Source organism: Nelumbo lutea, chromosome 2, assembly GCF_056320005.1.
Source record: "Nelumbo lutea isolate HS-2025 chromosome 2, American lotus-T2T, whole genome shotgun sequence".
Classification (NCBI taxonomy): domain Eukaryota; kingdom Viridiplantae; phylum Streptophyta; class Magnoliopsida; order Proteales; family Nelumbonaceae; genus Nelumbo; species Nelumbo lutea.
Genome location: NC_142685.1, coordinates 78,922,251 through 78,945,699, shown reverse-complemented (window position 1 = coordinate 78,945,699; position 23,449 = coordinate 78,922,251). Strand labels below are relative to the sequence as shown.

The 23,449-nt window shown below is 44.7% G+C and overlaps 1 protein-coding gene across 1 annotated transcript; it reads left to right on the top strand.

Moving 5' to 3' along the window:
- Positions 1 to 2,918: 2,918 nt before the first annotated feature.
- LOC148871615 (putative lysophospholipase BODYGUARD 4) lies at positions 2,919 to 5,545 on the top strand. Its single transcript, XM_088967234.1, has 4 exons — positions 2,919 to 3,445; positions 3,762 to 4,111; positions 4,668 to 4,864; positions 5,026 to 5,545. The coding sequence occupies exons 1-4, from the start codon at positions 3,037 to 3,039 to the stop codon at positions 5,366 to 5,368; spliced, it is 1,299 nt and encodes a 432-aa protein (XP_088823360.1). The 5' UTR covers positions 2,919 to 3,036; the 3' UTR covers positions 5,369 to 5,545.
- The last annotated feature ends 17,904 nt before the right edge of the window (positions 5,546 to 23,449 follow it).

The following is a 23,449-nucleotide window of genomic DNA, read 5'->3' as shown; positions in this document are numbered from 1 at the left end:
TGGGAATGGTCCAAGAATGTCGATTCCCGATTATGCGGAGGGCCATGGGCTGGTGAGGTACTTTAGGTCGGTAACCGGTTGATGATGGATATTCTATACCATGTGCGCGCCACTCCTCTGAAGGTCGTGGAGAAGGCGACGCACATGCAAGCTTCGCTAGCTCCAGTGAGGTGCATCTGGGATTGAAAGGAGTCCACATGGTCATTCGGATCGAACAATTCATCGTACTTGTCTAGAGGGGGAATTTTAAAGTCTTTTGGCTTGTGATCTACTAGGAGGTCAGGAGAGAGGGGAGATGGTACCAAAAGGAGGGGCGCGACCTTTGTAACTCCTGGGCCTGCCCCTGCCTTGCCTTCGGGTACTTAGGCTGGTCGAGCTTCGCGAGTTGTCCAGGGATCAGTGCATGGCGGGCTTTGGGATGCCGCCTCCGCTACCTCTTGGCTGAGTTCACGCTAGTGCTAGTTGTTTCAGTGCTGCCGGGTCGGGCCTTGGCCTGGTGAGAGTCTGACTGAAACTGGCTTTCACAAGCTAAAGGACTTCGCCTAGAGTTTGTTGCCAGGACTTCAAACCGATTGCCCGCCAGCGAGGCTTCCAGCTACACGTGTTGGGACGGACCGGCCTCGGCAGGGCGAGCACTTCCTGACCTGCCTTGTTGTTGCGAGGCGGCGGGGGCTGTTGGTCCTCTCCTACCGTGGAACGAGGCCTGGGAAGGTCTCCTCCCTGCGGGGAGGTCGACTACTTCAGTGGCGATCGAACGGCTGCTGGTTCAGCGGTGTTACAGAGCACTGCGATTGGGCTGACTGTTGGTTTTGTTGCAGCGCTGGGAACTGCTGCTGGTAGAAGTGACACAAGACTTGTTGTTGGTAATGCTGAAGTTGCTGGACTTGCTGTATTTGGGCCTGCATGTCCCGTACGCACTACACTAAGTCACCAACCTGGCTCTGCCCCACCACGGGGGGGACCACGGCGGGTTCAACGAAGGTGGTGTTCACCGTAGAAGGGAGTGGGGAGTTCACAACTTCAGCGACCTGGGGTAGGTCCAACGTGGGAACTCCGAAGGTGTTGAGGGTTATAGTAAATTGTCCAATACGTACAATGGGAGCTTGGAGGTGCTCCCCTGAGGTGTTTGTTCCATTGTTAAGCTTGGCGTTTCTAGAAGACACCATTGATACTGGTGAAAGTTTGGTAGAGAAGCCTTTTGAAATGTTTCCCACAGACGACGCCAATTGATGATGCGCAATCCGGCCACTCCTAGCTGGAAGTGACGAGGCTCCTAGCTGGCGACCGGCAAGGGATACCTTCAAGAAGGACGAAAGGACCCGGGGTTGAATACCCGGCGTGGACTCTCCGATGCTTAAGTTAGAACTCGGTAGCGAGCTGAGAGAGAATAAGTTTGCAAGAATATGAGAAAGCTAGAGAGTGGTGAATATGCAATACCTCGGTCCCTAGGGAGTTGAAGTGTCTATATACCAATGCTCTGACAAGATCAACTGAGTCAGCCACGTATCCTTGCTGTGGCGGGATATGGTTGTTAGGCAGCGTCTCGAGGTGGCTGATCGTTATTGTCAGGACTGAAGGCAGGCGGGCTACAGTGACCGTTATTGTCAGGAGACAACCCACAGGTCGCGACGCCACCTGTCGAGAGACGCGGGTACAGCCTTCTGAATCGGCAGGCGCTGCGCCACCTGTCAAGAGATGTGGGCGCAGTCCTCTAAATCTGCAGGTGCTGCGCCGCCAGACAAATGATGCAGGAGCGGTGCGGCAGGTACGGTTCTATCAGATAAGAAGCTTCTCGCCAGGCGTCGTGCTACCCTACAGCGAACTACCCCGTAGCGAGCTACTCTGTAGCGAGCTACCGGTGACGTGCCGAAGTGATTCTGCTTGAGGCGAGTTGTCTTCGGGATGACCCACTTGCTTGGGCCTGGAGTGAACTAGTTCACGGACTGAGGTGACCTTAGCTCGGAGTGCAGCTCGGGACGTCAGCGCAATCAAGCTCGCTTTGTGGCGAGCTGATACTTGGTGAGTTGTTACTTGTGTCGAGTCATGTCCATGTATCACCTAGTTAGGGGGTCGGGTCAAATCGCCCTTCATCAATTATATATATATATATATTTATTTATTTATATATCAATAAATTTTTATTATATATTTTAATATTTTATAATATATATTATAAAAGTAAAAAACCGAAAAACCGAAACCGTGAGCACCCTACATGGACAAAGATTTTGGGAAGAAGTCTCAAGCAACAAAGTAATTTGGTCAAAATTTAGTTGACGTATACAGGGTTAGAGTTGAATTTAATTACACATTTATAAGCCGAACTCGGAATACATTTGTATTCCAGCCACCGTACAAAGGTAGACGTTAATTTCAATTCTACCGTGGAGACGTCGTTAAAAACCCCTTTATTTTATACATAAATATTATATTATAATATAACGCCTATATTACATCTTAATTCATATTATATATAAAATTATTATATAACTTATAAAATAAATTTTATACACATGACATGACATATTATATTTAATGTTTTATACATAAAAGTAATGTTATGTTGGTGGTTTTTTGATATGCCCCTATAGGGGATGTACAGGGGTTTTGACCCGTTGAGGGGTGGAGGAGCCTTAAATCGGTCCTCTAAATCAATTTTGGAAAAAAAAAAGAAAAAACCTAAAAAACACTATCGATGTTGCCCGATACGCCCGAACATTGCAGAAAAATCATGGCCCCGGGCTTATATTTCAGGCTGGAACCCTGGTCGGGTTGGGTCCGAGCTCGTGCACATGTGCTAAGCCCGGCCCGTCAGGCCCATGATCACCTCCTATGCGTGGCGAAAATTTTCCCGCACATTCAGGCAAAAGCCTACCCATCCTTCAAATAATAATCAAATTCTGGAGTACGATCCAACCATCAACCACTTAGGTGATAACAGATAACGTCCACCAACCTTCCTTGAATGCTGCATACTTCTTTTATTAACTCCTTTACTTTTCAACTTTCGCGTTTCTGCTGAGAGCTCCTCCGGCCATGATTTCGTCGGGATGGTCGGAGAAAATCGTCAGAAGCATCGTTTCCATAGTGGATTTGGTTGTTTTTACGTTGTTGGATTTTTTGGATTTTATTCTTTGTTTCGTTTACCGATTCTTGGATGAATCCATTGAAGTAAATCCCCCCTCATGTTACTGCCGGAACAGGGGAAAGCAAGGTGTGAATGTCATTGGGGATGGAGAAGATGAACTCTCAGAAACTTTGTATGGTAGGAAGAACATTTTCAGGAATTGTGGTCTTCATAGATTGGGGAAAAGTGCGGATGATTCGGCTAAGAGAGGTAGTTTAAGAGCGAATAGGTGGTCCGACTGCAATTGTGAATCTTGTGTTTCATGGCAGCAAAATGGAGACAAGAATCTTCATGTTTTTGTAATGGAGCCATCACAAGGTACGTATAATCCATGGTTCTATTCATTTTTGAGGTAGTTTACTTTTTAATGGCTGTTAAATATTTCATGTTTTGATCAATTACAGTATCATTTTCTTAGCATCTAAGTGATTATGAGGAGTGCTTATGACTGAACTGGTGAAAATCGATAGTCCAGAGCAACCCAGTTCTCATACTGCAAACATCGACTTTGCATGAAAGATAGGAAGAACGTCGCTCAGTTCTTTATGGTGTTCATACTTCTGTTCTCATAAGTATGAAGACTGCAAAACAAAGTAGCTACTAACTGTCTTAATTCTTTTGTATATTGTGACAGCCATTAATGAGAACTGCAAGGGAATACTAGCTGAAAATGTGATTTTCTTACATGGGTTCCTCTCTTCATCCTCCCTTTGGACAGAAACTGTGTTTACCAGTCTGTCTGAATCTGTAAAACGGAACTACAAGTTATTTGCTGTAGACCTCTTGGGTTTTGGAAGAAGCCCAAAGCCACGGGACTGTTTATACACATTGAAAGACCACTTGGAAATGATTGAGAAATCTGTAATCGAGTCATCTCAACTTAACTCCTTTCACTTGGTTGCTCACTCAATGGGATGTATAATTGCTTTGGGCTTAGCTGCAAAATATGCCAAGTCTGTGAAATCAGTCATCCTTGTAGCTCCAGTGAGTATGTGAAACTTTTTTTTTTAATTTTCCTTCCTCTTCTTTTGAGATTTCTTGTATGAATGGGATAATATAACTCAATAGTTAATGCCACCTTTGAAATCAAGGAGGTATTTAGGCCCTGTTCCCTTTTCGGAAAGTAATGTATTCCAAATAAGTAAGACAATGACCGATTTAGCCATAAGTTTTCCGTAGACCTCACATAAATCTGAAAAAAGAACAGGGGTATCTTGGTCAATGGGAACCAAACTCCCATTGACCAACTTCCCCCTCTCAAAATCCAAAAAAATGAATAAGCCCTTAGGCTGTGTTTGGTTTGAAGGAAAAAGTAGGAAAAAGAAGAGAAAGGTAGGGAAACCTTTACAAATCTTGTATAGGTTTCCCTATATTTCCCTTCCATTCCTTACCTTTTCCTTCAAACCAAGCATAGTATTAGTGTTAGTCCATCTTTTTCTTTTTCTTTTTCCTAATTTCTATTTCTCTTTTTCATGTTGGATTCTTGGTTATGAAATTAAGCTTATTATATTACTCCTTTTCTATTGAATCTTGATTTCAGCCTTACTTCATCTCCACAAAAGAAGAGGCAAGTCTGAATGCACTTCATAGACTAGCTGAGAGGAGAATCTGGCCACTACTACAGTTTGGCTCTTCTCTTATGTCATGGTATGAGCACCTGGGTAGAACCGTCTGCTTCATTATTTGCAGAAACCACAGAATATGGGAATGCATGCTCAAGCTACTAACTTGGAGAAGGTATGAAGGTGAATTTAGGTTTTGCTTTATAATGAAAAACAGAGAATAAGAAATAACAAACAGGCTTATAAAAAGAAATCAAGAACCACAGATTGATCATAAGGAAAGAAACACTCACCTTTATAATGAAGTATTTATTAACTCTGTTTTTTGTTTTTCAGGGAGTTGCCGTTCACGATTATTGACTTCACTAGGCACACGCATCATTCAGCTTGGCATACAATGCACAATGTGATATGTGGGGGAGCAAAGTTAATGGATGAGTACTTGGAAACTTTGAGAAAGTCGGGAGTGTCACTAGCAGTCATCCAAGGTGATAAAGACCAAGTGGTTCCATTGGAATGTGGCAATAACATAAAACAAAAATACCCCCTTGCAGCGGTTAAAATCATCAATGGTTCTGATCACAGCACTGTTATTTTAGGTAGGGAGAAAGATTTTACAAGGGATTTAGAAGAGCTATGGTGTTATTTTTGTAGAAACTCATTGAGGAGAAGAAGATAAATAGTTCTTAAGGATGGTTATTTTCTGGGCCGTCTATAATGCATTTATTCGAACCAAGACCATACCCTAGATAGAAAGGATATGCATTTTGTAATGATTTTATTTATTCCCTGAAAACACATTAACTAAATGGCGATAATTATTATAGGAAAAGGGTGTATGCACCATGTTATTGCATTTCTGAGATTCTTGGTATACAAACTGTTTCTCCTGTGTGGCTTCCTATAATGACTTTTGCTTCTATGATCGCATAGTCCATTTGATTGATCCAAATTCTACCGCAACATAACTGGTGCACCAATTTTTAAGTGCAGTTCGTACTCTGACAATCCATTAAACCTAAAGGAGTTAAGAAACTCTTAAGAATAAAGAACTAATTCTTGGGATGAGTCACTACTGCATCCATGCTGCCAACATTTCGATAAGAGTGGATAGTTCCTGGCATTGCATTTAGCAAGTAGTTGTTAATCTGATCAACTTCAACATTTGTTGAGGGCAGTGTTAGCACCTACTTTTTACTCAGTCCCCTTTCCAATCAACTTTTCACACCTCATGATTGTGCTATATCATCACACTTGCCACACAATCAAACTCCATCACATGAAATAAAACCTTTAAACAACCAATTACATCAAATTTCAACCCTAAATTCTTTGATTTCACCATTCATCCATCAGAGATTCCCTTTTAATGCATTTGACACTATGACACTTCTCAAGCCTAAAACTTATGATCCACACATCCTCGAGATGATCAAACCCACTCAACAACCTCATAATTCAAATCCATGCTATCCTACCAAGTTTCAACCTAAAATCCCCTCATTTACCCATCCATTAAATCAAAATTTCATTTTAAGCCCCCTCATTGGTCGAAATACCCACTACTAGATTTTCATGATTCCCACACCTCTAAAGACATCAGATACTCCCACTAGACTCCAAAGATCCTAAGACACCCATTCACCAAATTTCAGACCTAAAAAATACCCATTTTGCCTCCTATCTCAAATGATTCCAAATCAACCACTCTCGTCACCTATTACTCTCAAAATAATAGATCTCAATCACAACACCACTCCCAAGAAATTCAAGCCTAACCAAAACTTTCCTCAACCACCTAATTGACCACCCAACAAATTTTAAACCTAAAATTGCCCATTTTACCTCTTGTACACAAATATTCTAAATCAATCACTTTCGTCGATTGCTACACTCAAAATCATAAATTTCTATCATGACACCTCCCCTAAGACACTCAAACCTTCCTAAAATCTTCATTAACCTCCTGATCAGCCATCCACCTAATTTTACACCTTAAAATACCCATTTTCCCCATAGAAAAATTTTAAACCAACCACTCCTTTTACTTGTTACTCCCAAAATCTTAAATCTCAATCACAACACCACTCCCAAGACACCTAAGCCTCCCCAAAACTTTCATCAGCCACCTGATTGACCATCCAACAAATTTTAGACCCACAAATATCCATTTCCCCTCATCTAGAAATATTTCAATTTGACCACTCTCGTCACTCGCTACTCTAAAAACCTCAAATCTCGGTCATGACACCTCTTCCATGACACTCAAGCCTCACCAAAACTTTCATTAACCACTTGATTGGCCACCTAGTAAATTTTACACTTAAAAATGTCCATTTTATTGCTTGTACACAAAGAGTCCAATTTGACCATTCCCATCTCTCACTACTCTCAAAATCATAGATCTTCATCATAACACCTCTCCTAAGATACTCAAACCTACACCAACCACTTGATTAACCATCTATCAAATTTTAGACCCAAGAGTACCCATTTTGCACCCCATCTAGAAAGATTCCAAATTGACTATTCTTATTGGTCACTACTCTCAAAGTCATAGATCTCCATCATGATACCTCCCCTGAAACAATTAAACCTTCCCAAAACCTTCGTCAACTGCTTGATTGACCACCCATCAAATTTTAGACCCAAGAATACCCATTCCCCTATCTAGAAAGATTCTAAATTAACCACTCTCGTCGTCCCTAGTATCAAAATTGTAGATCTCCAACACCATTGAACCAGCTCCTCCAAGCACTAGTTTCCATTCTCCTCTCTCTCTACTTCCTCCATTAATGAACCTCTTTCACAACTGAACTCCTCCATCTTCCTCCCTCTCTCTTTCGCCAACACCATCGAACCCTAGCCTCCCAACACCATCTTCTTCCCCCTCTCCTTTCACACCCTCATCTTCTCACTACCTCCATGAACAACCAAATCACTCCATGATCGAAACTCTCCTCCATCTTCATATCTTCTCTCCATATCCCTAGTTAAAAGAAAAAAAGAAAGAAGCAAGAGCTCCACTCGGCCAAGAGAGCAAGGTAGAAGAGAAAGGGAAGAAGAAAGAGAAAGATTGCTCCCTTGACCCTCATTGTTGTCTAGGTAACTAAACCCTAATATCTTCCTCTCTTTCCCCAACATCTACACTCCCCTGAACTGAACTTTCCTTCCCATCTATCTCCTTCCTCCTCTCTTCCCCAACCTCCATGAAGCCCTAGCTACCGAAATCCTCCTGCATCCACCATCTCCCTCTCCGTCCTCCATGAGTCCTCTATAACCAAAATCCACCATATATTGACACAACACCTAACACCCACTAAATTCTCATTACCTCTAGATTCCACTTTCTCACAAAAAAAAAAAAAACGGAAAAAGGAAGAAGGATGAAGAAGAAAACTCAGCCTAAGAACCTTAGGGAGGAATCAGTTCAAGGAAACCAAAGAAGAAGAAAAAGAGAAGAAATAAGGATAAAGAAGATAAGGAAATTTCAACCCACACCTCTACCTATCCAATTCAATCAAGGATTAATCCAAGAAAGGAGTGTCAACATTTCAACATTCTCCACTCTACAAGGTACTTGGTTAAAGAACACAAAGAGGTAACTTACCTCATCCCTTTCTTATTTTAATATCTATTTTTGGCATTTTGTAGCTTGTTGATTAGAAGATGTCATGCTTTTTTAGTTGACTTCATGGTGTTAAAGTGTAGGAAACATTCGAATGAATTGTTAGAATATTTGAATGAAGAATATATGTCTTTATTAGTGTTTTATTTAATGCTCAAATGTCTTTGACATCTTAGTTTTTAGATTTGGTTCTATTTGATTTAGAGATAATGTGCATGCTATGTTGTTTAGTGCTGAAATCTTTTAATTCTTCAATTTTCAGATTTAGTTTTGCATTGACCTAAAGATGAATGTATGCGTCAATATTTGCTTTGCTTAGTTAAGTAAAATATTAGGTTGGGAGTGGCCTTAGAAGAGGTTGCTTGTAGGAGATTTCCTCCCTTGTGGTTTGTGAAGGGATGAGAGATCCATCATATGGATGGCTGAACCCTACAGGTAGGTTGGGCGAAATTTCAAAAATTTCTCTCTCTCCCATCTGGAAATCACATTACCTGTTTTAGAAAATCTGCATTTTCAACGATCAATCTTGAACCAAGAATCAGACCAGATCTGAAACCAAAAGGTAGGAGAGGGATATACCTGATACAGAGGGGGTGCACTGTCTTTAACAGTGTATTCGACCAGGCCTTGTAACAAAGGCTGGGCCGAACCCATGTGGCTGATGTGTAGATCAATGCTTGGGTCCCACGCCATACAAGGAAGCCCAACTGGGCAGCAGTTAGGAAGGTTAAGTGAGCACATAAGCTTAATGGGCCTAAAGCCCATTTCGAACTAGGCTATTAATTTAGTTAATTAAAGGGGCGAATTCTGAGATGGATTAGCAGTTAGGATAGGGTCTTAATCCTATCCACTCAGAGAGTCCAGATCTGAATGTGATTCAGATCTAGAAACCTCCTAATAAGATTAGGATAAAGCTAATCTAATCTGTAGATAAGATAGGGGTTTATCCTTATCATTAGAAGAGAAGGCTGATCCAAATATGATTTGGATAAGCACCTCCTAATGGGATTAGGAGCTGATCTTTTCAAGTTAACAAAAAGGAAGGAGGGGGCGGCAGCCTTGAGAGAGACCAAGAAACACATCAGATCCTCTTTAGTGCTGAAATCAAGAAGAGAGAATTCTGCACCCTGCGAATACTCTCTTGCCGCCTCCCTGTTCTTGCCGCCCTGTTTGCCAGTTCGATCTCCAGCTGTGGGAGAAGTCAAGATTGGATCTTGACATCAATTCTTTGAGAAAGGATTGAAAAGAGAGTTGTGCTCACGTTCCATCCTGCTGTTTCTTGCGAAGGACAGAGTTCTTGGGGAAGAACACTATTGATTCTGCTCCATCCTGCACTGCGCCATCTTCAGTGGGAGCAGTCTTTGGATCCTTCCTTGGGCGTGAACACCTTCGTTGGGAGATATTGCTTCTCCGTATCAGGTATCATTCTCTCCCATTTCTTTTGGTTCAGATCTGGTTCAGTTTAAAGGTTCAAGATTTATCCTTGAAAATATGATTTTCTAAATAGGGAATGTGATTCCCAGTTGAAGGGAGAGAAAAAGTTTTGAAATTCGCCCCTTATTCCGCAATCTTTGGGCGTCCATGTGATGGATCTCTCAACCCTTCACCAGCACCTCGGCGTAAGGTAGCTCAGACCAAGGCAGCTCGGCAACCTGCAGGAAAGATCTGCTTGACAATAGTACCTGTCTAATCTAGAGGCTGCGCCCACGTCTCTTGTTAGGCGGCATCCTGCCTACCACTTCTGCTAGATGTGGCACGCCTGACAGGTCCGTACCCTGCAACGGTTGCCTGCATCCGCCACCTCGGCTTTGGTAGTAACGACTGTTGCAAAGGCAGTTACGCTTGATTTGAGAGATCTTCAATATAAAAAGACCTCGACCCCCGAGGAGCCAAGGTACTAAACTTGCGCCATCTGCACTTTTAGCTCTTTGTTTGTATTCTTCAATTCTCTTAGAGTTCTAACTTAAGCATCGGAGTGTTCCCGCCGGGCAAGCTCCCCGAGAATTCTGCACCGTCCTCTTTGCCTCAAGTATCGTCTGTCACCAATTAGGAGCCAGGTTTCCACTAGTTAGGAGTGCCCAGATCGTGCAACATCATTTGGCGCTATCTATGGGAACCGCTTCAAAAGGCCTTCCTCCAATCTCTGTAACTCTCAGAACTCAGCATCCTTGGCTTCCTCCAGCAATGCCAGATGAGGTGCAAACCGAAATGCTCTGAGGAACAACCTCAGCTTCCCACTGTCTGCATTGGACAGTTCACCATCCCCCTCTTTGTGGACGAAGTTCCCAGTCTGAATGTGCCTCAGACAGTGGCACCCGTGAACGTTCCACTTCCCCCTATGATCAGAACAACCTTTGTTGAACCCTCCATCATCCCTCCAGTGGCCAGCCAAAACCAGCTTGAGGACCTGATGCAATGCATGCGAGCTATGCAAGCTCAAATGCAATAGTTCCAACAGCTTCAACTTTATCAGCAACAAGTGTTGCACCAAGTTTCCCAGTATCAGTATCAATAGCAGTTTCCCTAACTGCCTCAGGCCCAGCAGCCACTCCCTTCTCGTTATCTAACCACGCAGCAAGCCAAACCCCACCACCGGAAAGAACTTCCTTCTTGTCGGGGAGAGACCTCAGCATCGTCTCATGGTGGGAAAGAGAGACCAGCTACCCCTACCTCGTAGCCTGCAGTCAGGTTGGGGGCCTCCTAGCCAGTTAGGTCCGCGTCGCCTCAGCATTCGCAGTTCGAGCTCCCACTTGCTGAAAACCGGTTCGAGGTGTTGGCCGCAAACTTGAGGCAAGGCCCCTTAATTCGCATCTACCAACAGCAGTCCGAGCCCCTCTCTGGGCGTGTCGAGCTCGGTAATACCAAAGCCAACAGCACCAATACCAAAGCCAGCAAGGAAGTAGCGGAGGCACTGCCGAGCTTGCCGAGCTCCCACTCACGATTTGCCTAAGCTCCGGGGTAAGGAAGAGGCAAGCTCGGGTGAAGTAAAAGTTACTCAACTTCTTTTGGTTCCTTCTCCTCTGTTGCTAGAACTTCTTGTTGTTCCTATGCCAAAGGACTTCAAGCTTCCCCCACTTGATAAGTATGATGGATCATTCGCCCAAACGACCATATGGATGCCTTCTAGTCCCAGATGATGAGAATAAAAATTATCATATTTTTATCCCCAAATATTCAGTCTTTTATACTTAATTAACACTTAATTGGACTCATTACTCTTGTATTTCAATTCAGGGCAAGGAAGAAGGCGACAGGAGGGAAACAAGGCTAATCGGATGATTTTGTATAGTTTCGGCACTACGAGATGATTTGGGCATTACTCTCCCATCCGGACTCTGATTGAGAATATTCAAGATGCATTGGAAAGATAATGGATAATTCCACAACTTTCATGTTTTGGGTTTTGACAGATTCGGTCTGCATCAAATTCAAAATCGGGCTTGAATTCAAAGCAAATTCATAGTAAAGCCCAGTTCACAACTGAAGCCCAATTCGCATAAAAGCCTTGTAGCAGCCCAATTTATTAAAGAAGCCCACATCGAATTCGAGAATAAAGAGTCCCATCAGATTTAAATTTCAATTGTCATTCTAGAAAGATAAAAGAGTGAGATTACTAGATAGGATAGGATATGATTAGATCTAATTAGGACTTTCTATTTTTTAAGAAAGAACTCCTAAGAGGAGTTGGACACAACCCCTCCTCCTAAAGCTATATAAAGGGGGGGTGGACTAGCTTTTGGGCATCAATCAGTCCATCTTCGAAGCAAAGCAAGGAGTAAAAGAGGAAGGTGGCGGCAAGGAGAAGACAAGCTCTTAGATTTCAGCTTCAAGGGCGACATCATGAGTTCTTTCTTACTCCTTGTTTGTTTTATTTGCTTTATCATGAATTAATTTATTTGTAGCTTGGGTTGTGGGAAGCCTAACCACGACAATGGATTGATTTTTATTTATCCAAGATTGTTGTTCTCATATTGTCTATGAGTTATTATGCATAATGCAATTAGGAGCTCGGCCATCTCTTAATTGGTTTGGTTTATATGAATGAATCGAGAGAGGAATTCATATAGTGGATTGAATAATTCATAGTGTGAATTGAATGGTATATAGAGATATATATATACATGATTCATCTGATGATATAAGTTTTTCATAGAACTTACTGCATCTCTATCACGAGAACCCTAGTCAAGAGATCGAATGATTACTTGATAGAGGTAGATTTGATATATCCTAAGAGGGAATATTAAATAAATTTGGAAAAACTTCAGCTTATGAAAATAATAAATTATCTTGGTTAATCTAATAAATTGATATCCATTGGAATGGTTAGGTGGACCAACAGTCCTAACGCTTCCAATTAGATCGTTGCAAGTTTTGTCATTGATTACCCTTATTTTTATTTCTTTTTCTTCTATTCTTAATTTTCAATAGTTCTTATTGTTAGATCTGAAATTTGGTTGTCCAAATAATTAAGGAAGGCTATAGTTCTAATACTTATTTTGTTAAATTCTCATGGGAACGATATCTTTATACTACTTGATAACTATGCACTTGCTAGGGTTATATAATTATAGCTATCACTAGATGCACCTGGCAAGGGCCAGTGAATCCTGTATGTGCGTGGCTTTCTCCACCACCTTCAAAGGGGTAGCCCGCACATGGTACCAAAACCTAGCACCCGGATCGATAAAAAGTTGGGCGCAGTTCGTGCAAGTCTTCGTTTCCCATTTTGTCACCAGCAAGAGATGCCCAAGAACTAAAGAAAGCCTCCTTGGCATAGTCCAGAAGGAAGGGGAGTCCATCCGAAGCTATATCACGTGGTTCAACGATGTTTGTTTGCAAATACCCGACCTGGACCCCGCAATTCAGCTCGTTGCAGCCAAGCGGGGCATCACCCATAAGGAATTCAAGTGGCATGTGGTTGTTAATCAGCCCAAGACTGTGGCCGAGTTCCTCAAGCTCATAGATTAGTTTATAGGGACGGAGGAGGAGATCAACCAGAAAGGTGAACATTACCTTGAGAAAAGAAAAAGGGAGACAGAGCCCTCAACTTAGGGCGATAGTAAGAAGAAGAAGGACCAAGCTCGGGGGGCAAGTCTAGGACAACCTTTCCGAACTCCAGCAGCAAAAAGGATGGACTACACGCCCCTGAATGCGAAGCAAGCCGAGATCCTTATGGCCATCAAGGATGCCCCATATGTGAAGTGGCCACCTTGGTTGAAGGCAGACCCTAATGTAAGAAATAAAAAATTTGTATTGTAATTTCCATTTAGACCACGGTCATAGTACCGAAAACTGTAAAAACCTCTGCGACGAGATAGAGGAGCTCATCTGTCGTGGATGCTTGAGGAATTTTGTACAAAATAATAATAATAATAATAAACTAGGTCGACAGGGGGAGCAGAGCAGAGATGCTCCCGAACCCAGGAGGCAGGCAAAGCAACCGCAAAGGTAGCCCCCAAAAGAGAGATCATTTCGTGGGACTATCCACGTGATCGTCGGAGGTTCGATTGTCGCAGGCTACACTTCAGTTGCAACTCGGACATTAGCTCGCAAGGCTGCTAGAGAAGAGCAGAATCCCCCGAAGCGACCAAGGATGGAAGACTCGATCTTCTTCATAGAGGATGACGCACGGGTTCCACTACCCCCATGATGACGCGCTCGTCATAAAGATAAAGATTAATGACTTTGAAGTCAGGCGTGTCCTGATCGACTCGGGCAGCTCGACGGATATCCTTTTCAAAGCAGCATTCGACCCTCTCCAGCTCCAAGAAAGCAACCTGAAGCCCGAAAATACTCCCCTGATAGGCTTCAATAGAGAGGAAGTCAGACCCCTGGGAAAGATTATAGTACCTATGTAAGTCGGCACCTGGCCTAGCATAGTGAGGCTCAACCGCAGCTTCTTGGTGGTCGCAACCCCCTCCCCGTATAATGCCATAGTAGGATGGCCAATCACCCATGCCCTACATGCTATGGTCTCCACTTACTATTTGGCAATGAAGTTCCCCATGGACTTCGGAATTGGGATAGCGCGAGGTGACCAGCTTGAGTGTCGCAAGTGCTACGTCACTGCCCTCAAAGGGAAAGCCAAGGTGGCCGATGACCTTGAGCTGGAGCGACCTATGGAGCAGTACGAGGAGCAAGTTGCACCCACAGAAGAGACTGTCTCCATCCCGGCATCGACAAAAGACCCAACTCGAGCACTTCAAATCGGTGCTTCTATTGAGGAGCCTCTGTGATCCCAACTGATAAGTTTTACGTAAAAATTTAGATGTTTTTGCATGGTCCGCGGCGGAGATGCCCAGCATAGACCCTAGCATCGTAACTCACAAGCTGAATACTGATCCTATAGTTAGGCCCGTTAGACAGAAGAAATGCAACTTAGCCCCAAAACGATGGAGGCCAGTTGACAAGGAGGTCGGGAAGCTCCTCGCAACCGACTTTATTGGGGAAGTCCATTACCTGAGCTGAGTGGCCAACCCCGTTCTGGTAAAAAAGGCTAACGGTAAGTGGTACATGTGCGTCGATTATACCGACCTGAACTGAGCTTGCCCGAAGGACTACTTCCCGCTACCCAAGATCGACCATCTGATGGACACGACCTCAGGGCATGAGTTGCTGAGTTTCTTAGACCCCTATTCGGGATACAACTAGATCAAGATGGACCTAGCTGACGAAGAAAATACTGCCTTCAGAACCGAGCTCGGCCTGTACTGTTACAAGGTCATGCCCTTTGGGTTGAAAAATGCTGGGGCAACCTTTCAAAGACTTGTAAATAAATTATTTGAGCCATTAATTGGCAGGAAGATAGAATTTCATGTAGACAACATGGTCGTCAAAACCCAATTTTCACATGATTTAATACAATATTTGCATTTAGTTTTTGAAAATCTATGTAAGTTTAACATGAAATTGAACCTGAATAAATGTGTCTTCGGTGTCACCTCGGGTAAATTCCTAGGGTACATCGTTAACCGGCACGGCATTGAGGCTAACTTGGACAAAATCAAGGCTCTCCTACAAATGAGACCACCCTAGAAGTTGAAGGAGGTTCAAAAGTTGAACGGCCGTTTAGCCGCTCTGAGCCGTTTCATGTCCAAGTCGGTAGACCGTTGCCTACCTTTCTTTAAGGCAATAAAAAGCAAAGGCTTCGAATGGACTGAAGAGTGTCAACTTGCGTTCGATGAGCTCAAAAAGTACCTTGCCAGCATCCCAGTCTTAACCCGACCCGAAGAGGGTGATGTTTTAGAGTTGTACCTCTCGGCAAGTGACGAGGTGGTTAGCTCGGTACTAATAAGAGAAGTAGATCAGGTCCAACGACCTGTCTACAATGTTAGTAAGTGTTGCAGGGAGCAGAGATGAGGTACCCAGGGATAGAAAAGCTAGCCTATGCACAAGTCATTGCAGCTTGGAAGCTCCATCCGTACTTCCAAGCTCACACCATCATCGTCCTTACCAACAAACCTCTAAGGCAAGTCCTGCTCAAGCCTGAGGTCTCTGGAAGGTTGACGAAGTGGGCCATCAAGATCAGTGAGTACGAGCTCCAGTACAAGCCGCGAATTGCTATCAAGGCCCAAGCCTTAGCAGATTTTGTCGCAGAATGCACCTTTAGCTCCGAAGTCCCCAGGTCGATCGAACACGAGGCCCCCATCTCGAGCGAGCCCGAGGTTCCTAGGCCGGTTGAGCTCCCAGTCATACTTCATCCAGCAGATCTCGAGATCAGAGAATGCTGAGGCCAATTTCCTATCCCAGTTAGCCAGCACTAGTGATAACACCATGAGAACCATGTATATAGAGAACTTACCTCAGCCTAGAATTCTTGGGGGGGGGGGGGGGGCAAAGGAGGTCGCTTTCGTCATTCAAGCAGAGCCGAGCTGGATCGATCTGCTCGCGAGCTTCCTGCTACACGGAACCCTCCCTACAGATCGTAATGCCGCTAGAAGGGTAGAGTGTCTAGCAACCAAATACGTCATGATAGACGAACGGCTGTACCGAAGGTCCTACACACTCCCCTATCTACATTGTTTGCGACCCTTTGAGGCTGAGCCCGTCCTCTGCGATACTCATGAGGGCCTGTATGGCAGACACTTGGGGGGTAGGGCCCTCTTCCAAAAAGCACTGCAATAGGGGTACTACTGGCCAACGATGAAGGCAAACGCGACCGAGCTCGTCAAAAGATGCGACAAGTGTCAGAAACACGCCAACATCCACCACCAGCCTGCCGCCGACCTAAAGTACCTTACTAGCCTGTGGCCATTCACACAGTGGGGGATTGACATACTCGGGCCATTCCCACCAGAAACAAGGCAAAGAAAGTTCGTAGTGGTGGTAGTCGATTATTTCACTAAGTGGGTTGAGGCTAAACCCTCACAACAATCACAACTCGGAATGTGTAGAACTTCTTCTAGAAGAGCATAGTGTGTCGTTTCGGACTACCTCAGGTACTAATCTTTGACAACAGTAAGTAGTTTCAGGACATCAAATTCTAGAACTGGTGCCAAGACATGGGAATTCAACAAAACTTCACCTCGGTGGCACACCCTCAAGCAAACAGTCAAGCGGAACTCACGAACAGAGCTATCCTCCGCGGACTAAAGGCACACCTAGACCGAGCTAAGGGATTATGGGCAGACGAGCTGCCCAGCATATTGTGGGCTTATCGAACCACAGTAAAGACCGCAATAGGCAAGACTACCTTCAATCTCACTTACGACACTGAAACAGTCATCCCAGCCGAGATCGAGGTCCCCACTCTACGATTAGAGCGATATGATGACAAGGCAAATGAAGACGAGCTACGCACCAACCTCGACCTACTTGATGATGTACGGGACCTTGCATATATCAGAATCGTGGCCTACCAGCAAAGAGTAGCTCGATACTATAATGCCAAGGTAAAAAATCGGAACTTCCGCATTGGAGACCTGGTTCTTCATAAAGTTATGGTGCCTGAGCCCGGCGTTGGTAAGCTTGGCCCTAATTGGGAAGGACCCTATCGAGTAAAGCGGGTGCTCGGGGAAGGTACATACGAGCTTGAAACCCTAGAAGGGAAACAAGTACCTCGGGCATGGAACATTGTCAACTTAAGGCAATATTACCCATGATCGCCAAGCTGAGTGAACTACAAGTTGTTCTCTGAGCCCAAGGGCCAAAATGCCGAGCTAACAATGACCACGGCACTATAAGACCCAGTCACCTCTTCAGCATGGGCAAACTCCAGGAGGGGGTAGACCGTAGTCGCTCCCAAAGCCTAAGGGCCAAAATGCCGAGCTAACGATGACCTCAATGCTATAAGACCCAATCACCTCTTCGGCATGGGCAGACTCTAGGAGGGAGTGACTAAAGTCGCTCCTCCTAGCCAAAGGGCTAAAATGCCATGCTACCCAAGGGCCTTGGCACTACAGTGCGTAGTATACCAAAGATGCAAGCAGCTCGGGTATGGACCCTACGGTGCTTAGCCCACCTCGGCATACAATGGGTTGGACCTGCTAGGGATAGCCAACAAGTCAAGTACTAGAAGATAGTTTAGGCATACGCCTTACTATGACGCTCACCTTGGTGTACGTTATAAAAACACCCTTACAAGGCATTGGGAGCCATTTCGGGGAGGCGATAGTTGAGAAACCCTACTTCATGCACTCAACTATGATAGCTCAGATAAAACCATCACTTCAGAAAGTAACAACTCTTGGCAAAAAAAAACAAATTTCATTAATGGAGAGTTCTATACAATGAGCTCGATAAAAAAGAAGAGGAGAAAGAAGAAAGTAAAACTGAGCTCGTAGGCTCATAGTATAACTATTTTGGCTCATCATTTCTGCTCGGGACCTCCTCAAGAGCTTCGGGCAGGTCGGTGACATCTACCTCATCATCGCCACCCTCTTCTTCGGAATCTAGATCCTCTGTAGCTTGTTGGGTTATGTCACTCGTGATCCGTGAAGTGGTGATGGCACTTGTGTCAAGCTCGGGGTATGTGTGCCTTATCAACCACCTCCCCACCATAGTGTCAAACCTGTCTGACTTGACATAGTCCATGACGGCCTTGACCTTGGTCTCCTCTATGGCTTGGGTGAAGATCTCGGTTTTCTCCTCGATGTCAGCCTTGAGGAACTCCACCTCGTGCTCTAGGCCTCCCTTATCTTTCTTGAGGCCTTTCACCTTGAGCTCTAAAGCCGCCTTGCCTGCCTTGAGGGTGTTCACCTCGCTCTTCAGCTCATCCCTCTCACGTGCCAGCTCTTCTTTCTCTGCCATTAGTGCCTCGATGACGTTCTTCTGAGATGAAGCATCACTCTCCAGTTGATAGCTTTGGTCGCGAGCTGCCCTCAGATCGGTGTGGGTTGCTCGAGTTGAGTCCTCAATAGCTAGAGCCTGCTTCAGGTGTCTCTTGGACTTAAGGGTCAAGGAATGCACGGTGGAGTTCACCTGACCAGAGAGGATTGGTTAGCACCGAAGAGATGTAAAAAAAAAAAAAAGAGAGAGAGAAGGGAGATAGGGGGAGAAGTCTTTATAACTTACCACCATTGTGTAGGTGGCAGCCCAGGCTCCGAGCTGAGTAGGAGTGAGGTGGGCCCAAACGAAGACCTCTTCGGCATAGACAGCCCCCCTTGCTCTTTCGAAGGCTGGATTGAGGAATCAGGATGCTCCGAGCTCCCTCTTGACTCCCTGAGCTGGAAATGGTCGTCTCGGCTGTGCGAATGGGCTCAGCGGAAGCTTCAGCCACTGCATCAGCAGTCTCAGTGGCGACCTCGGGCTCCGCAGCTACCTTTGGAGCAGGCTCTAATGATGTCTTGGGCTCCCAAGGTGGTATGATCTCCTCCAAGTCGATGATCGGAGGTACATCAGGGAGCTCAGGCTTAGAGGTAGGAGCTTGTGGAAGCTCGGGCTCGGAGGTGGGGGCTTACGGGGACTTGATGCGAGCCCTCTTGGCAGCTCGCTTCTTCCTCCCCTTCAAATGGGTGAAGAGCCTCTCCCCCTTGAGCTTCTCTTCTTCCATGGGTCCTACAATAAAGCTCAACATCAACAAACTCAAAGGTACAAACAACAAAAGGAAAATGTTTTAACTCTAGGTAAGACAACCTACCCGGGCTTAAGCCGACTTGTATGAGCTTGCTCTCGGTGATATAATCCTTGTAATTAAACCCGAGCTCAGCCCATGACTAGAGAATTTCCCTTGTCTTCTTGTCCAGGATAACGTCGGGGTCTTGAATAGTCGCCATCCAATGAGTGGGGAAGGGCCACCCTGCGGTGTTCCGGACTACATAGTAGTCCTGCTTTCAAGCCGGGACTTTGATAGGAAGCTTGTGCAGTAACTTGAAACCCAGGCGAGGGGACGGGTAGTAGGCCCGCTTGTGCTCGGGGAGAATGCTTGAAGTGCTCTTCTTTATTGAGAGAATCGAGCAAAAAATGTCTAAGTTCAAAGGGAGGATGTACTCGAAGCAGAGGGAAATAGTCCCGACCACATTACGAACGAAGTTTGGGTGAAGTTGATCTATTGTGATGTTGAAGTGGTTCACGACCTCTATGATAAGAGGGTGGAAAGGAAGATGGAGTCCGGGTATAAGTTGCTCCTGGAAAATCACGATCTTGTCAGGACCGTGCTCCCATGGGAAGTTACCCGCAGGAAGACTATAGGTGTACTCCCTAGGTAGATTGTATTGTCGGATGAGGTATCGGAGCCTCTCCAGGGTCATAGTGGAGGGATTGAACCAATCCGACATCTGACCTCGGTGAGAGGTGGACGCCAGATTACCTGAGCCCTCTCGCGCCTCGTGAGACAGGACTTTGGTGGGGTCACCTTGAGCCGAGGTACCCACCTCGGGCTCATCCAGTTGGCTATTGAAACTAGACATAGCGGAGAAAATGAAACGAACTGGAAGGAAAGGAAACTTAAAGAAAAGCTAAGGGGACTCTCCAAGGAAAAACAACCGAACTGGGGAGAATTGACCCGAGCTAGAGACCTTAGACGCGAGCTCAAGATGAATGCTGAGAACTTATGGTGAGGGAAAAATGACCAGGACCCCCACTATTTATAGCCATTGTACTCGGGCATCAACGGTCAAGATCAAGACGATCTGACGACTCTCAAGAAAACCGGCTATGCGACCCCCCAAGGAAAAATCGGTTTAGCGCATTTTTTGACATCCGCGGAGTCCATAGATCGCGTGACTTCCGCGCGTAGACTGTACATGATCTAGGTTGCCCTTGATTGAGCCGAGCAGTGAACTGGTCTGACCAATAAGTCGCCTAACTAGAAGGCCGGAGCTCCGAGCCAAATCCACCTGGCACACCACGGACTCCCCGCGCTGGGTCAGAATCCCCAGCACGGGGAGTGGGGGGCAATTGATGGAGGGTGATTTGGCTCGATGTCATAGCACGGGGACACGTGGGTACAACCTGACACAAGTGACAACTCAACGTGGCAGCCTGGCCATAACTCGGCGTAATGAACTCGCTGGAGCCCGGCGATACAACTCGGTGGACATGGCAACTTGCCGAGAAGAAGCATCCAGCTTACCCCGAATTCTCCCTAAGGGAGGAGCACCCCGAGTTCCCTCCAAGCGAGGACTCTTGAGCTCCTCCCAAGACCCGAGCTCCTCCCAACGGGCCCCGAACTTTTCCTTCTTGAGAAGGGAACACCCCGATCTATGGGTAAGTATCCCGAAGTGGAAACACTTCGGGACATCCCCATTAACACTCCTACTCATACTTACCTAAGGCTCGCCTCAAGTATAAGCACCTCAGCGTACCCGCAACACCCCGGCATAAGGTAGCTCGGACCAAGGCAGCTCGGCAACCTGCAGGAAAGATCTACCTGACAATAGTACCTACCGAATCTGGAGGTTGCGCCCATGTCTCTTGTCAGGCGGCGTCGTGCCTGCCACTTCTGCCAGATGTGGCACGCCTGACAGGTCCGTACCCTGCAACGGCTGTCTGCATCCGCCACCTTCGCTCTGGCAGTAACGGCTGTGGTAGAGGCGATTTTGTCTGATTTGAGAGATCTCCAATATAAAAAGACCCCAACCCTCGAGGAGTCAAGGTATTGAACTTGCACCATCTGCACTCTTAGCTCTTTATTTGTATTCTTCAATTCTGTTAGAGTTCTAACTTAAGCATCGGAGTGTTCCCGCCGGGCGAGCTCCCCGGGAATTCTGCATCTTCCTCTTCACCTCAGGTACCGCCCGTCACTAGCTAGGAGCCAGGTTTCTGCCTGCTAGGAGTGCCCGGATCGTGCAACATCAGTAAGTATGATAAACAATGTTTTAAAAATCGACCCGGAGGCAGACCCACTTTTGCCATCGGGTCACAGGTCACCAGTTTGACTATCAAGGTCAAACATGTCAAACCGCTTTGCATCAACACTATATATGTGTGTTTGTGTGTAAAAATACATATTTTATCAATAAATAGTATAATTATGTTTTACATATATTATAGTTTTGTTTTACATATATTTTATAATTATGTTTTGCATATATTACATATAATATATGTATTATGTTACATTTGTTTAATTTTTTTTAATTCAGATTTTAATTTTTTATTTATAAAAATATTAAAAATTACAATTGGGGGGCAAAAAAGGGGTTTCTTTTTCATGAAAATAGCAAGGTGATAACTCTACATTTTGATGCCTTAAGGGCATCATTTTTGGGGTATTTTCAGCCTTATGATAGTCAAGATGTGCCATTTTCTTAGTTAAATGCAATGTTGTGGCCTCTAAGGGTCTCTTTGCAAATTCTAAGGAAAACTATGAAGTTTTCATGGCTGAAATACAAATTTTGGGAAGTTGGTGTGAAATCCAACTAAGAGAGGGGGTATTTTTGTGAAAAACTGAAAGTAGGAGGGCACCTCCTAGCTGCTAAACTCATTTTGGCGCCCCTCCTACTGTATTAGCATGCTCCCCACGCCTTAGCAAACCCTAGGGCGCCTTTTAACCCATTCTTTTCACTTTTAACAAACCCTAGTCGCCCTTAACTGCTAAATCCTCACCTTCCATCCCTTTTAATCTCCACCATCCATTCTTGGGCACTCTCCTTTTAGCATTCTAACCCTGTGAACCACCTAACTTCTAATCTTCACCATTTAGCCTTTAGCCATTAAATCCCAGCCTTACATAATATTGGGTGCCTTCTCATTTTCTTCTCAGCCTTAGGATCACCCTAGAACCATCCTAACCCTTCATTCTAAACCTTATGACACCCATATTTTTGCTAAAACCCAACTGTCGCCCCCTCTTTCTTTATAATTCCAGATATATCCACTCTTCTCTATTAAAAGGACCCCAGGGGCCCTGGAGAAGGGGTTGGTCAATTCACCCAGTTAACAAGGCTAAGGTTTCTTGAGGAGTTCAAGGATTGTAGAAGGAGAGGACGCCTAGATCTTGTCAGGAGGGGTTTCTGCAAGCTATTCAACTATTATGCAACTACCGCCATTGGATTTGATCAACCATTCTTTTCTTTTCTTTATTTTTTTTCTGTTATTTTTATTTCTACAATATTTTATATTTAATTTTTGTTCGTTTCTCTATTTTGCAGATCTGAATTCATTCGGTTCAAGGCTAAGGTGTCTCGAGGGGTTCGAAGGTTTAGAAAGGATGGACGCCCGGTTCTTGTCAGGAGGGGTTTCTACAAGCTGTCTGGATGATCTGCAGCTACTGCCACCGGATCCGAATTTTGGATTATTTTATTTATTTATTTCTTTTATTTCCTTTCTTGATTCCCATACTTTATTATATTCTGATATTTATTTATTGTCTTATTTAAATTCGAAACATTTAATTTCAGCAATAATAGATTTTATTTTTGTATTTTTTGCCATTCTCGATTGCATTCTCTTGTCTGGATCTAAGTATATATTAATTTTTAGCTTGCTTCCTTGTGGATATGAGTCGTTCTCACCCACTTATTATATTAGTAGTTGTTTGAGAAACGATAAAAATTATAAATGTTTAAATTGGTGTTCCGGACTGTTTAATGACGCGCTTCTGGACACACCACAAGGCAAGGCACCTAAGGCCCTTGGAACATGTAGATCTTGAAAATTTACTCAAAAAAGAAAGATAACCCCGACCAGACATCAAAGTGGAAAGTTATGACTTCCAAAAGTTTGCACATAATTAAGTGTGCAACCTGC

Bases quoted from the DNA above. Each gene is read 5' to 3' on its own strand.
- LOC148871615 (XM_088967234.1), top strand. From the start codon at position 3,037: ATGATTTCGTCGGGATGGTCGGAGAAAATCGTCAGAAGCATCGTTTCC. The intron at 4,112-4,667 runs GTGAGTATGTGA...TCTTGATTTCAG, and splicing joins CAGTCATCCTTGTAGCTCCA to CCTTACTTCATCTCCACAAA. The intron at 4,865-5,025 runs GTATGAAGGTGA...TTTGTTTTTCAG, and splicing joins AAGCTACTAACTTGGAGAAG to GGAGTTGCCGTTCACGATTA.